The sequence below is a fragment of the Euleptes europaea genome, chromosome 18, assembly GCF_029931775.1.
Source record: "Euleptes europaea isolate rEulEur1 chromosome 18, rEulEur1.hap1, whole genome shotgun sequence".
NCBI lineage: Eukaryota > Metazoa > Chordata > Lepidosauria > Squamata > Sphaerodactylidae > Euleptes > Euleptes europaea.
Window position 1 is genome coordinate 40,827,607 of NC_079329.1, and position 14,822 is coordinate 40,842,428.

At 49.3% G+C, this 14,822-nt stretch overlaps 1 protein-coding gene across 1 annotated transcript in view; it reads left to right on the plus strand.

Moving 5' to 3' along the window:
• Positions 1 to 14,822, plus strand: part of MRC2 (mannose receptor C type 2) — a 112,589-nt gene that overhangs the window by 90,677 nt on the left and 7,090 nt on the right. Inside the window, exons 21-23 of the mRNA XM_056864732.1 lie at positions 5,864 to 5,969; positions 6,597 to 6,760; positions 7,942 to 8,050. Coding sequence (XP_056720710.1) covers positions 5,864 to 5,969; positions 6,597 to 6,760; positions 7,942 to 8,050 — 379 coding nt within the window. The remainder of the gene's footprint in view (positions 1 to 5,863; positions 5,970 to 6,596; positions 6,761 to 7,941; positions 8,051 to 14,822) is intronic.

A 14,822-nucleotide genomic window follows, 5' to 3' on the forward strand; every position in this document is an offset into this window, starting at 1 on the left:
AGTCCAAAAGAGAGTTGATTTATTAGAAAACCTACAGGTATACAGAGCTAACAGGTAAATTGGCACAAATGAGAACTAAAGGCACAGCTAAAGGCCTATATGGAAGAGCATTGATCATATCAGATAGTGAAGGCGGCCATGGCAACTGCCCCCCCCTACGAGAGCAGTTCCCACAGAGGAAAGGAATTTGGCAGTTACCAGGCTTGGCCTTGGGACGCACCTGGCGGAATCATAACACACACACAGAGTCTGGCTGTCTCAGCAGAGAGCAGGCCTGGCAGGTTGTTTGCCATTGCCTGCCTCTGCATCAGGACCCTGGTGTTCTTTGGAGATCTCCAATCCAAATACTAGCCAGGGTCAGAGCTAAAAATGTGTGACTGGCCCAAGGTCACCCAGCAAGCTTCCATGGCGTGAGTTTGGATTCGAACCTGCGTTTCCCAGGTCCTAGTCCACTGGTTCCCAACCAGGGGTCCATGGACCCCCAAGGGTCCGCGAGAACTAAATTAAGGTCCGCGAAACAAAGTTATAAACCCATAATAAATTAATATTTTCAATTAAAAGTCCTCTGTTATAAAAATATATATTCAAATATTATTCTAACAGTTATGATTAAAGTTTATTTTCAAATTCTCAAAATTTTTATTTTGAACCTTGGGGTCCCTGCACCAAACAAAAAAGTCCTAGTGGTCCCTGGTCAAAAAAAGGTTGGGAACCACTGTCCTAGTCTGACACCTTAACCACTACACCGTGCTGGTTGCTTTTTTTTACTAAAGAAAAAGACCTTTCAACTTAGAAACATTAATAGTTAGGCTCTCTTTGGAGCAATACTCTGAAAGGGAGGCTAAAAGTTTATGTAGGCCAACCACCGATCTTGAGAGATCTGTATAATACTCACACAGAAGATATGGCAACTTAACATGAGCTAGATAAGGCAGATGGGATTCATCTCTGGAAACGGGCATAGACTTTCCAAATTCCCTGGGGTGGGGGCAGGGGCTGGGCCAGAGGCATTGCTATGACATCATAGGGAGGTGACAGCACAGGGAGGGGCTTCCTTTGCCACTATCTATGGAGGCAGGGTCATGGGGGATTTAGGGAGAGGCTCCCCAGAAACTTAGGGAGGCTTCCCAGAAATTTAGGGGGGCTTCAACAAATGATCTTCAGACTGCTGAAATACAACTTTAACTTTTAATTAATAATGCAAACTGTTTCTTTATTTACATTTTTTAAATTACAGTACAATCAAATATTCTCCTAATCCCCTATTATACCCCTTCTGCTGCTCCCACAAGCATCCTCTCCTGCCATATTCCACCTATCCTTCCAATTTTCCCTTCACTTCCCCTCCCCAACTGTTGGCATGTGTTGGTATAATTAGTGGTAAACCTATACAGATTGCGTCATCTGGGTACAACCCACTCATTAAGATGCAGCAATTTAAAATACCATGTACTTAAATGACACATAAGAACATAAGAAATGCCATGCTGGATCAGACCAAGGCCCATCAAGTCCAGCAGTCTGTTCACACAGTGGCTAACTGGGTGCCTCTAGGAAGCCCACAAACAAGACAACTGCAGCAGCATTGTCCTGCCTGTGTTCCAAAGCACCCAATATAATAGGCATGCTCATCTGATCCTGGAGGGAATAGGTAAGCATCATGACTAGTATCCATTTTGACTAGTAGACATGAATACCCTTCTCCATGAACATGTCCACTCCCCTCTGAAAGCCTTCCAAATTGGCAGCCATCACCACATCCTGGGGCAGGGAGTTCCACAATTTAACTATGCATTATGGGAAGAAATACTTCCTTTTATCTGTTTTGAATCTGTCACCCTCCAGCTTCAGCAGATGACCCCACATTCTAGTATTATGAGAGAGGGAGAAAAGCTTCTCCCTGTCCACTCTCTCCATATCATGCATAATTTTATAGACCTCTTATCATGTCTCCCCTTAACTACCTTCTTTCCATGCTAAACAGCCCTAAGTGTTTTAACCGCTCCTCATAGAGGGGCTCTAATCCCCTGATCATTTTGGTTGCTCTTTTCTGCATCTTCTCAAGCTCTGCAGTATCCTTTTTTAGGTGTGGTGACCAGAAGTATACACAGTATTCTAGGTGAGGTCTCACCATAGATTTGTACAACAGTATGATAGCAGCAGTATGATAGCAGCAGTTTTATTCTCTATTCCTTGTCTAATTGTGGCCAGCATGGAAGTTGCCTTTCTTACAGCAGCCATACATTGGGTTGCATGATCCACTACAACCCCAAGTTCCCTTTCTTGGTCTGTCGCTGCTAGCTCAGATCCCATTAGAGCATATGTGAAGTTGGGATTTTTTGCCCCAATATGCATCACTTTACACTTGCTCACATTGAATCTCATTTGCCATTTTAATGCCCATTCTTCCAGTTTGTAGAGATCCTTTTGGAGCTCTTCACAGTCCAATTTTGTTTTAACCACCTTAAATAATTTGGTGTCATCTGCAAACTTGGTCACATCACTGTTCACCCCCAACTCCAGGTCATTGATGAACAGGTTGAAAAGCATCGGTCGCAACACAGATCCCTGAGGCACCCCACTGCTCACATCCCTCCACTGTGAGAACTGACCATTTATTCCTACTCTCTGCTTCCTATTTTTCAGCCAGCTCTCAATCTATAAGAGAACTTGTCCTATTATCCTATGACTATGGAGTTTGCTTAGCAGTCTTTGCTTAGCAGACTTTGTCAAAAGCCTTTTGGAAATCCAAATACACAGTGTCCACAGGCTCATTCCTGTCCACATGCTTATTGACGCTTTCAAAAAATTCTAAAAGGTTCGTGAGACAGGACCTACCTTTACAGAAGCCATGTTGGGTTTTGCTCAGCAGGCCTTGCCCTTCAATATATGCTTGACAATTCTCTTTAATAATGCTTTCCATTAATTTACAGGGAACTGACGTTAAACTAACTTGCCTGTAATTCTCCAGTCCTCTGGTACAGAGGCTGATCTAAGGGTCATGTTACATATCATTGTTAGGAGTTCAGCAATTTCCCATTTGAGTTCTTGAAGAACTCTAGTGTGAATACCATCTGGTCCCTGTGACGTATTAGTTTGCAGTTTGTCTAGACGTTCTAGGACTTCCTACCTTGTTACCACTATTTGCCCCAGGTCCTCATTCTCCCCTTCCCAAAATCTCTGCTCAGAAGAAGACATTAGGAAGAATTTTCTAACTGTTAGAACAGTTCCTCAGTGGAACAGGCTTCCTCAGGAGGTGGTAAGTGCTCCTTCCCTAGAGGTTTTTAAGCAGAGGCTGGATGGCCATCTGTCAGCAATGCTGATTCTATGACCTTAGGCAGTTCCTGAGAGGGAGGGCATCTTGGCCATCTTCTGGGCATGGAGTAGGGATCACTGGGAATGTGTGTGGGAGGTAGTTGTGAATTTCCTGCATTGTACAGGGGGTTGGACTAGATAACCCTGGTGGTCCCTTCCAACTCTATGATTCTATAATTCTAAGGTTTTAAGAGGGGAGTAGATGTGTTCATGGAAGATAGGGGTATCCATGGCTACTAGTTAAAATGAATAGTCATGATGCATACCTATTCTCTCTAGTATCAGACGAGCATGCCTATTATATTAAGTAATGTGGAACACAGGCAGGATAAATGCTGCTGCAGTTGTCTTGTTTGTGGGCTTCCTAGAGGCACCCAATTAGCCACTGTGTGAACAGACTGCTGGACTTGATGCACCTTGGTCTGATCCAGCAGGGCTTTTCTTATGTTCTTTTCTTCTGATACATTCTCGAAGAACTGAATCAACTCCCTATAATATGAATCCACTGACTGTAAGGAAACTTCTCTAACAGTCCACCTGGTGGGGCAAAAGTATCTCAGAGTTATGTTCTCTTGCTTCTGAAAGTGTTTAAATACTTTCGGCCCAATAAACCTGAACCCAAAATTTACTCCAATTTTTTTTTTTTGCATGACCCTATTCATAATGTGGCAAAACAATGAACATATAGTGCTCTTGGCTCCTCATGCTGTACAAGACCCTGGACTCCACTGTACAATACGATGCCCTGACAGGCAAAGGCACCTTACTGATGCTAAAACTGTCAGCAGTGCCTTTCTCAGTAAACACACAAATACATACTAGCAAACAGGAACAAAGCCCCAAAGAATCATGGAAATTGTAATATGATACAACAGGAAGGTAGGGCAGGACTGTGCTTCAGCTGCCATTGTAACAGCCCCTCATGTGGGCATTAGTTGCCCGGAGGGGCTCAGCCCCCCCTGGCCAAGTTCAGTTGCGTGCACAATTCTGTCAGAAAGCATTCCCCGGGGCGCCCTGTAGGGTTTATTTCCTCTCACCCATCAATTTCAAGGGGAACAGAGCATAGGCATTTCCAGCAAAATCTGTGTGTGATGGCTCACTGCTTTCTGACAGAGTTGTGCACTCAAGTCATTCAGGGGCAAGGGGGGGCTCTGGGCTGCAGCCCTCGTAGCAGGGGTCTTGCAGTTCGGATGCGATGGCAGCAGATCTGCTGGGGGGCTGCGATGAGGACTTGAGCCAGTGTGAAGAGGAGCAGCTTGGAATCATTGTTGCTCCACATCCCGTTCTGTCTGCTACAATGATAATTGTTAATTCTTCTGTATTAATTTTTTTTCCAACTTACCTTGGAAACCAATATAGAAAATAAGGCAAGGTACAAATCCTCCCACTAAAACAAATAAGGAATTCCAGAGTAACAGCTGAACCCTTAAACTTACTATGCAGCTCTATCCCAGATCAGACCACATCGCCTGGTGCAGTCTGCTCTGAGGGACATCCGCTCCGCAGGGCCCCAGGCCTCAGTCTGTCTCAACAAGGTACTTTCAATGCAAGCTGGTACTGCCCCTCTGAGCCGTGGCCTCCTCCATCTGGGTCTGTGCATTCGGTGCTCTTGGCTACGTTTAGCTCAGGGTAATCTTGCCTGCAGCTGTTAACCTCTTCACCAGCTTGTTCTAGTCTTTGGCCAAAAGCGCACAGTCGCTTAGCCCACTTTCTTCCCTGTTTCAGCCAGGAGCTATCTCGGCTCAGCCCTGGATTAAACCTTTTTGAACAAACGTTACCTCATCCCTTGTCGGCTCAACCCTGTTTCAAGACAAAATGAACCCGGCTTTTCCCATTGCTCTTCTGGCAGCCAACCAGGGGAAGCACAGAAGATTGGCATCTCTCACAGCCAATCACAAAGCAGTGTGTGAAGAGGCAGGGATTCAAGTGCTTCTTGCTTCCTGCTACCTCGGAGCTCTTTCTGAGAAAAAGAAAGGCCTTTTTGTTCTTAAAATGCTTTTTAAATTACAAGCTGGTTGAGAAAAGCCTTCATTGGTCAATTTAAAAGGACCAATCACCAGGAGCTGGGGAGGGCTTACTCAGCAGGAACTCCACGGAACCCCCATTTTCTGTTTACATGAATCCGTTTGCACACAGTTTAGTCCCTGCTCATTCCAGGTAATGCGTACAGTTTCTCCTCCAGCCCGGATTACTTTGATCCTGGCTGAAACGGAATAATGTGGGCTAAGCGACCATGCATTTTTGGCCTTTGACCCACATTTTGAACCTCTTAACAAGTCAAGAGTTCAAGTGACTCAGTGGACTGTTATTCCAAAAGAAGTCTTCTGTCTGCCTTCACTGTTTAAAATCCCTTTTACATCACGGAGGGGTCATAATCTGGCTGGATATTGGGGGCACAGTCGTCAGGAAGCAGATTGATTGAGAAGTTTTAGGAAGATATGGATAGGGATTATCCTTTCCCCAGCCATCCCCTAGCAGTGGTGAAGTAATCCCCTATCTGATCTCTCTCCTATTTGTGTTCTTCTCTCTATCACTGCATGCCATATAGTGCTTTAGGATTTACAGGCGAGAGCAGGTGACCTGGCCTGAGGCAAAGCACACCTGTGAGATTCAGGGGGGCATGCTGGCTACCATCTCCAACCACATGGAGCAAGGTAAGGCTTTGCAAAGGTGCTCTGTTTACACACCAGTGTGCTTGTGTCTGGTCTTCTGTTGCCTCTGGGAATTAATAACTTATGGCCCAGTCAAGTGAACATCTCATTCTAATGGAAAAGTGCACAAACACTTGGGGGCAGAAACAGGGATTCCTAATAGATTATGAAATGATAAAGGTACGCCTAGGGTAAAGGTTCTTACTGAAATCATACTGGGCAAAACCAGATCTGTTCACATTTTACTGGTTTATGCCAGCAGCAGCAGCATGGGCCAGCATCTACTGTCAGGCCGGTCTGTCTCATCCCCAGAACCAATTTTGAATGCTGCTCTATGATGATGTGAAGCAATAATGAAGAATAGAGTCCCTGTCAAGTTTGCCATTTGATGATCAAAGTCCAATTATCTGATGCTTGAGACAGGATTGAACTCTAGCAAGAAATTAACCACCAGTGCTACTCCTGATTACAAAGCATAGAAAGGGGGTGAGGAAATTCAGGTGGACAATTGGTGGAATTCAGCCTCTAGCTTCTAGCTGCATTATATGTTATAAAACTTCATAGCTTTCTCCTGTAATATGCTAGCTTCACCTGCAGGCTCTTGCCATTCTCTTCCTTCACTTCTTGCAGCTTTTATAACCACTCTTCTCCCAAATACAACCTTTGACCTGTGGATTGGCCTCCATGATACCAAGAAGGAATTCCAGTGGGTGGACTCTGAACCTGTCAAGTATATGAACTGGGCCCCTGGTGAGCCATCTGGATATGGAACCTCACCTGCCAATGAGAAGCCGGTGAGTCAAAGTCCTGCGCTTCCCTCTTTGGAATTCTCTGTAATTCTGTGGGCTTCTATCTGGACATGTTTTAGACGACTACTCAGTGCCTGGCAAAAAGCAGCATGTATTAAAGAATAACAGTGAGTGTCTATTTTCAGATTTCAGTGTGTTGCTGATACTGGGACAAGGATGTGTCTGCACCAAACTGCTGTAGGAATGCATGTAAATCACAGTTTCCCCAAAGGCACAGACAGTATTTGAGTGCAGAACTGAGGATGCTGGGAATATCAACCGTCAAAGAAAACTTGTTTTTTGAGGCTATAAAGAGAGTTGGAAAAGGGCAGCAGCAGGTGAAATCTCAGGTGCAGGGGCAAGTAGTAGTCTCAAGCAAGATGGTGATTGCCATTCCCTGTTATTTTCCCTCATCATCTGATAAATCAAAGGTAGCCTGTCCCTGACTGAGGAAGTTCTCATTTCCAGCTATCAAGTTCAGCCGTTATAGATCAGTCTTCAGTGCCAGGAATACCATGGCCCCCACAGCACCTTGTGGCACTAAGACTTGTCAGGTGAAGAAATATATTTTGTCTGCCCCGAACCTCCAGCTAAAGTTCATCACTATCAGCAGATGCCTGACTGTTGTCAAGTGGATTGTGTTTCAACTGCCTGGCTTCAAATCTTTGACAGTGCAAATGCCAGTTAGCAGAGCTTGATACACCTCAAAGAGACCCTCACACACCCCAGAGCCTTTGCTAGCCATTCATCTGTCTGGCAACTTTGAATACTGACCAGTGGCTTTAACCCTCCTGCTTCAAGTACTTGAAGGGCTGTCATATAGAGAGGATGGTACAGAGTTTTCTGTTACCCCAGAAGGTCGGACCAGAACCAGCGGGTTGAAATTAAATCAAAAAGAGTTTTTGACAAAACATTAGGAAGAACTTTCTGGCAGTTAGAGTGGTTCCTCAGTGGAACAGGCTTCCTTGGGAGGTGGTCAGGAAGAAATTGTCCTGCAGGCCAGATTGGTTAGGGATCCTGGAGGTTTTTTTGTTTTTTGTTTTGCCATCTTCTGGGCATGGAGCAGGGATCACTGGGGGTGTGAAGGGGGAGGTAGTTGTGAATTTCCTGCATTGTGCAGGGGGTTGGACTAGATGACCCTGGTGGTCCCTTCCAACTCCATGATTCTATCGTTCTATATCTTGCAGACCAACTGTGCAGTAGTTTGGCATGGCTCTCCACCCCAGTTCACAGGTCGCTGGGATGACAGGAACTGCCTGGAGGAGAAACATTCCTTCATCTGCCAGAAGAGCAAAGGTGAGGCTTTAGGGAAGATGTAGGCCAGGGATGGGGAACCTCAGGCCCGGGGGCTGTATGCGGCCCCCAAGGACATTTTCTGTGGCCCTCGGTAGCTCCAGGGCCGTGTGTGTGTGGGGGGAGGCGTGGAGGCTGGGGCCTGGTCGCATGGGGCCGGCATGCACTGGTGTGTGTGTGGGGGGGAAGGCTTTTCTTTCTTCCTCTTTTTCTGTCACTCTCCTTTCTCTCCCTCTCTCCCCTTTTCTGTCTCTTTGTCTGTCTCCCTCCGTCCTTTTCTTTCTTTCTTCCCTCCCTCCATTTCTTACTCCCTTTCTCCCTCTTTTCCCCTCCCTCCCTTTTCCTCTTTCTCTGTTTCCTTTCCTTCCTCCCTTCCTTCCCTGCAGATCGGCTGCGGGCTGGCCCCCCCTGGCGCCTTGTTTGCTCAGGCCCACCGCTGGCTGCCCTCCCGCCTGGGGGGGGAGGATGACGGGAGTGGGGGTGCCCTCCAGGCCTTCTCTGCGTGGCCTCCCCTGGGGTTGCCAACCTCCAGGTGGTGGCTGGAGACCTGGCAACCCTAGCCTCCCCCCCCCCCCGCCGGGAGATCTACACCTGGTTATGGCCCCCGAATGATGTTATAAATGTGCAAATGGTCCTTGGCAGGAAAAAGGTTCCCCACCCCTGATGTAGGCAAAGGGAGAGGGAATGGCAGTGGCTGGGTATTCCGTTTTCATGTTCCAGAGATGATGCTCATCACTTCCGTAGATATAATACAATAGATACAATAGTACAGTACCGTACATACAATAGTAGATTATTCTTTCTGTTCCTACTGGTTGCATGGCTAGAGTTATTATAGAAAGTGCCTTGGTGATTCCATGGCGTGTCAATTATTTCAGACTTCCCTCACCCCAAAAAAGGATGCAAGTTTCTTCATAGCAGAAAGGTTAAGTAAAACAGTATACAATTCTGGTGGCAAATATGGAAGAAACCATTAAGAGAAACACGAATTTCACTACACCAGTGTGGTGTAGTGGTTAATAGCGGTGGTTTGGAGCGGTGGACTCTGATCTGTAGAACCAGATTTGATTCCCCACTCCTCCGCATGAGCAGCGGAGGCTAATCTGGTGAAGCAGGTTGGTTTCCCCACTCCTACACACAAAGCCAGCTGGGTGACCTTGAGCTAGTCACAGCTCTCTTAGAGCTCTCTCAGCCCCACCTACCTGTCAGGCCTGCTCGCTGTGTCTAAGATCGTTTCGTTTTCTCACAGACTCCCGTTCAAGGACTGTTTCTGTTTCTCTAAACTGTTTCTCTAAACGCTCGCATTCCTATTCCCTTTGAAGCTAGCGGGTGCCCATGGGAGCCTTGGTGTTTCTAGACTGTTTGGGGTTATCTCTCATGAGACTGTATTGCTGCTGCTTTTCTGTATTCTCATATAATCAAGTGCTTGCCATTTTCCCCCCATTCCTGCCTTTGGATTTCTAAGCTCTGCTTGCCTATGTTACCAGTAAACCTACTCTTTTGGACTACTAAGTCTCCTGGTGTGGTTTTTGGATTTCTATGGACCAAGTGCTTACATTAAGGCAGGAATGAACCCTCTTTCACCTGTCAGGCTAGAGCCCCGAAGGATTCGCCTGCCGCTCGGATTGGAGCTAGGACGGTGCTCTCCGAGTTGTCTACCCGTGGCTGGAGCCCCGTGCTGTTCGCCCGGGTGGTGGGTTCCTGCCCGGAGCCCTGGAAGGCTTCCATCCTTGGTTCCTTCCCTTGGGGACAGTGGACGACCCCGATTTAGCACGGGACGTTTTAGCTGAGATACATCGTACTGATGCGGAAGTCAACCACCTAATTGGACTTGTTCGAGCTCAGTGGCATTCTCTAGCCGCGACGGTTTCCTGGACGTCCGAGGTCGCGGACGCCTGTGCTCGCCAAGACCTCCACACCCTGGACTGGTTGGTGGAGGATACTCGCTTGGCAGCGGAGGATTTGCAGTTGCTAACTAGCCTGTTGGCGGGACTAACCTTCAGTGACACACAGTTGGATCAGGCAGGGGTCCCAATCCGCCCTGCTGAACCATCAGATATGGCGACTCCAGCCGCGACGGACCCCCAGCTTTCCCAAACGGAGGCAAGAGCGGTAGCTACACGGGTGGCTGCGCTCTTGCAGGGCAAGATCTCAGCGACGATTTCGGTGGCTGAAATCACAAAGCTTCTGACCCCTGACTTCGGTGCTGGTGCGGCGGCCTTGGCACTGCAGATCCAACCACTGTTGGATCTTACCGACCCCCCTGAACTCCTCTTGGCTTTGGAGCTGGAGGCTCTCTCACTGGTTACCACAGCCCTCATCGCTAAGTTGACGGCTGACCAGGCCTTAGCTGAACGCAAGAAGGCTGAGGATCAGGCGCGGGCAGCGGCAGATGCCGCGGCCAGGGCTCGGGCTGAACAGGAGGAGAAGGAACGTTTGGCTGCCGAACGGGCGTGATCCGGCACGCGCCCCCGACAACCCGGGGCTCTTGATTTTCCCTTGTTCTCCCCGACTTTCGTCCCGTCGCGCAGCGTCCAACGCGCCCGCAGGTTCGCGGGGACTTTGCCCGATCTGCCGGATGATTCCGACGAGGAGGACCTGTACGGTGGGGAATCACTCTGGGCTGCTAATTTACGGGTCAGCCAATCCCGCCGCGCTGGCTGTACTGGCGACGATGTGTTTTTGTTGCGGACCCAAAATCTGGACCTTATGGAACAGGTGGCGCGCTTACAAGAACAACTGGCTCTGGTACTTCGGGACAACGACCAGTTACAACGGGCCCAAACCATGCCAGTTGCTCCGGCTCCCGTGACGTCACAGCAGCCACCGCAGCAACCACCACAGCAACCAGCTGCGCTGGTAGTTCCTCCTGGCGGAGGACCCGCTGCTCCTGGCGGGGGACCCGCCACTCCTGGCGGAGGACCCGTGGTGCCCAGGGGGATTCCCGTTGTGCCCATCGTACCTGCTTTACCGTTGCTACTGGGTGCACCGGGGTTGCCGGGGGCACCAATTCCTGGACAACCACCTGCACCCCCAATGCCATGGAGACAACCCAAATTGAAGATTACCTATGACGGTTCAGTTGAAACTCTGCCCCGTTTTTTACATCATGTGGATAGTTTATATGAGGGAGCAAAGACAATTCTTCCCTACCGAAGATAGCCGTGTCCGTTTCGTTGCCTCCCTGTTAACGGAGAAAGCGGCCGACTGGATGAGTCTCCTGTTCGATACGAGGTCCCGCTCCATTCGCTCCCTCAACAATTTTATGTTTGCCTTAAGGAGGCGCTTTGAGGACCCCTTCATGGGAGAGAGAGCCAAAGCGGAACTTTTGCAACTCCGGCAAGGCTCCTCTCTGGTTCGGGAATTCCAACGACTCACGAGTAAAGTAGTGGACTGGCCTGAAGCTACCCTTATCCACTACTTCCGAGAAGCTTTGCACCCAGACATTTTGAACTGGTCTTATATGCGAGGCGACCCAGATACCCTTGAGGATTGGATTTTACTGGCCGAGGAAGTAGAAAGCCGCCAGCGATTCGTTTCCCTATTCCGGAATCGGGCCAAAGACAGGGGCGGTCAAAAATCTCCCCCCACACCTTCAAATCCCAACCCGCGGAGACCAACCCGGCTCCCTCTGGATCGCGAGTCCCATTTCCAGAGAGGAGCCTGTCTCGTTTGCGGTGTTATGGGCCACTTTGCAGCGGCTTGTCCTCAACGTCCAGAACCCACTCGACCAGACGCACCGCCTCGAGCTCGGGGACGACCTCAACGCAGAGGCACCGCGGCCACCCGCAGCGCAGCGCCGGGACGACCCACACCCTTTGCACTTCATGTCGGAGAACCGTCTAGTCTCCCTGCACCCATCGACCCCGTAGGGTCCTGGATTACAAGTGCCCCATTGGGGGACAGCTCTCCTTCTTCAGACGAAGACCATCATTGGAATTCCCCAGCTCTCAATCTGGAATCTCCTCTTGACCTGTCAAAAAACGGACACGGTCTGTGGTGAGTGGAGCGTCCCCACAGACCCCTGCAGAAACCCCTGCAAAATCCAAGGCTCCTGTCATGGTGAGTGAAGTCGAAAATACTGTGTATGTGGACGTAGTGTTACAACACTATAAAAAGGGCCCTCAGTTACGTGTCAAAGCACTCATAGATTCCGGCTCAGGCGCTCTTTAATCAGCGAGGCCACGTTTGCAGCTCTGCAAGTCAAGTCCGAAAATCTACCGGCTCCCGTCCAATTCGCCCAAATAGACGGCAGCCACTTTAAAGGGGGGCCAGTCGACCGTCGCACACGGGGAGTAGCGATGGGCATTGGTTCCCATTGGGAGCAGATAGACTTTACCAAAGCTCCAGTCCAATACGAGGTCATTTTGGGAATCAACTGGCTCAAAGGGCACAGTCCCTCCATAGACTGGGAGGCTGACACTATTACGTTTACCAACCCTAAGTGTGACCAGCATCGATGCGAGGTCGTGGTTGTTCTTCCACCCGCCTCAGCCTTAGCCTCCAATGCCCTACCATCGACCCAATTACCCGATGTATACCGAGATTTTGATGTAAAAGAATGCGATGCATTGCCCCCCCCCCCACCGTAAAACGGACTGTGCTATTGAAGTGGTGGGAGACTGCAAACTGACTAAAAGCAAAATTTACCCTATGAGCGTTTCCGAGCGCGCCGTACTGCGAGACTTTCTAGACAAAAATCTTGCTCGGGGGTTCATTCAGCCATCAACCGCTCCTAACTCCGCCCCCGCTTTCTTTGTCCGTAAGAAGACGGGTGACTTGCGCCTGTGCATTGACTTTCGAAAACTCAACGCAGTCACCCAAACCAACGCCTACCCCATCCCACTGATCTCGGATATCTTAGGACAACTAAGGGAGGGGCACATTTTCACCAAACTGGACTTAGTTGAAGCTTATTACCAAGTCCGGATTCGTGACGGGGACGAACTCCTCACAGCCTTCTTTAGCTGCTTTGGAATGTATGAATTTCTGGTGATGCCTTTTGGGTTAAAAGGGGCCCCGGGGGGTCTTCATGCAACTCATTAACGAGGTCCTCCATGATTTATTATATTGGGGCGTGGTGGTTTATCTCGATGATATCCTTATTTACTCTAATTCCATGGATGAACATGTTGCTCTGGTCAGGGAATTGTTACAGCGTCTCAGAAACAATCAGCTCTACGCTAAGGTGTCTAAGTGCAAGTTCCACCAAAAACAGTTAACTTTCTTGGGATCACATCAGGGCCTCACCATGGACCCCGCTAAAATACAGTCTGTGCTTGATTGGGCTCCTCCCTCTACCCGCAAGCAAGTGCAGCAGTTTCTCGGCTTTGCCAATTTTTACCGTGGTTTCATTCCCAACTTTGCGCAAGTGGCACTGCCGCTCACCAACCTCCTAAAGACTAAGGGTAAGGGGTCTCTGCCACGTTGCCCACCGCCAAGATTCATTGGACAGATCAATGTCAAACTGCCTTTACAACTCTCAAGCAGCTTTTCACTTCTGAACCCGTACTGCAGCATCCTGATCCTGACCATATGTTCATTGTACAAGTGGATGCATCTGACGTAGCTCTTTTGCAACGGGGGCCAGACTGTCTTCTTCGCCCTGTGCTTATTTTTCAAAGAAGTTTGCGCACTCCCAACTGAACTGGCCAATTTGGGAGAAGAAAGCTGCAGCCGTCCACCATGCTCTCACTACGTGGAGGCAATTTCTGGAGGGTTCCAGGACCCCCTTTGAAGTCTGGACTGATCACAAAAATCTAGAGGCCCTCACGGGGGCCCACAAACTGTCCGCAAAACAACAGCGTTGGGCTGACTTCTTTGCTCAATTCCGTTTTGTGCTTAAGCATGTGCCTGGAAAGCAGAACGTACTGGCTGATGCCCTGTCCAGGCTTCCCCAGTACCCGGTGAAAATCGACCGTCCAACGGTCTCCTTACTCACCCCGGTGCAAAGGGATGCTCTACCAGTTTTGGCTTTACAAACTCGGTCCCAAACTCTGCCCCAGACCCAGCCCCAAACAGCGGACAGAAGAGCCTCTGTCAGGAGGGAATTGACTCCCTCACTGGACCCACCTACGCCTCCTGTGCCTAGTGCCCCAACTCAACCAGTCCTCCCCTCCGCCCCACCGCCACTGCCAGCGAGCCCTGCTTCACCCCCCTCCGCTGTGGGGATGACCCTGCCTGACTCCTTCCTGGACTCCCTTCGTGCCCAATGCCTGGTTGAACGCACTGCTCAGGCACTGTCCCCGTGCCTGCTAGAACGAGGTGGTTGTTGGTACAAAGACTCGAAATTGTATGTGCCCAAAGTACTTCGGAAGGAAGTCCTGCAGTTAGCCCACGGCGCCAAAACTGCGGGACACTTTGGCTTTTTAAAAACTCTCCACTTATTGCACAGGCAGTTCTGGTGGGCGGGCATGCGCATCGACGTGGACTCCTTTATCCGCAGTTGTCCAGTCTGCGCCACTGTCAAGCGATCCCAAGGGAAACCCCCTGGACTATTGCAACCGTTGGAATCCCTTCTAGATCTTGGGAAGTAATTGCTATGGATTTTATGACTGATCTCCCCCTCAGTGAGGGAAAAACGGTTTTATGGGTTATTACCGACTTGTTTTCTAAACAGGTGCATCTCGTCCCGTGTGCTGGTATTCACCCCAAAGTTGGCCACCTCTTTGTGTCACATGTCTTCCGACTGCATTCGTTTCCGCGCAAGATTGTGAGCGACCGCGGAAGTAGTTATGTTGCCAAATTTTGGAAGGCTTTCCTCAAACTAGTCAGG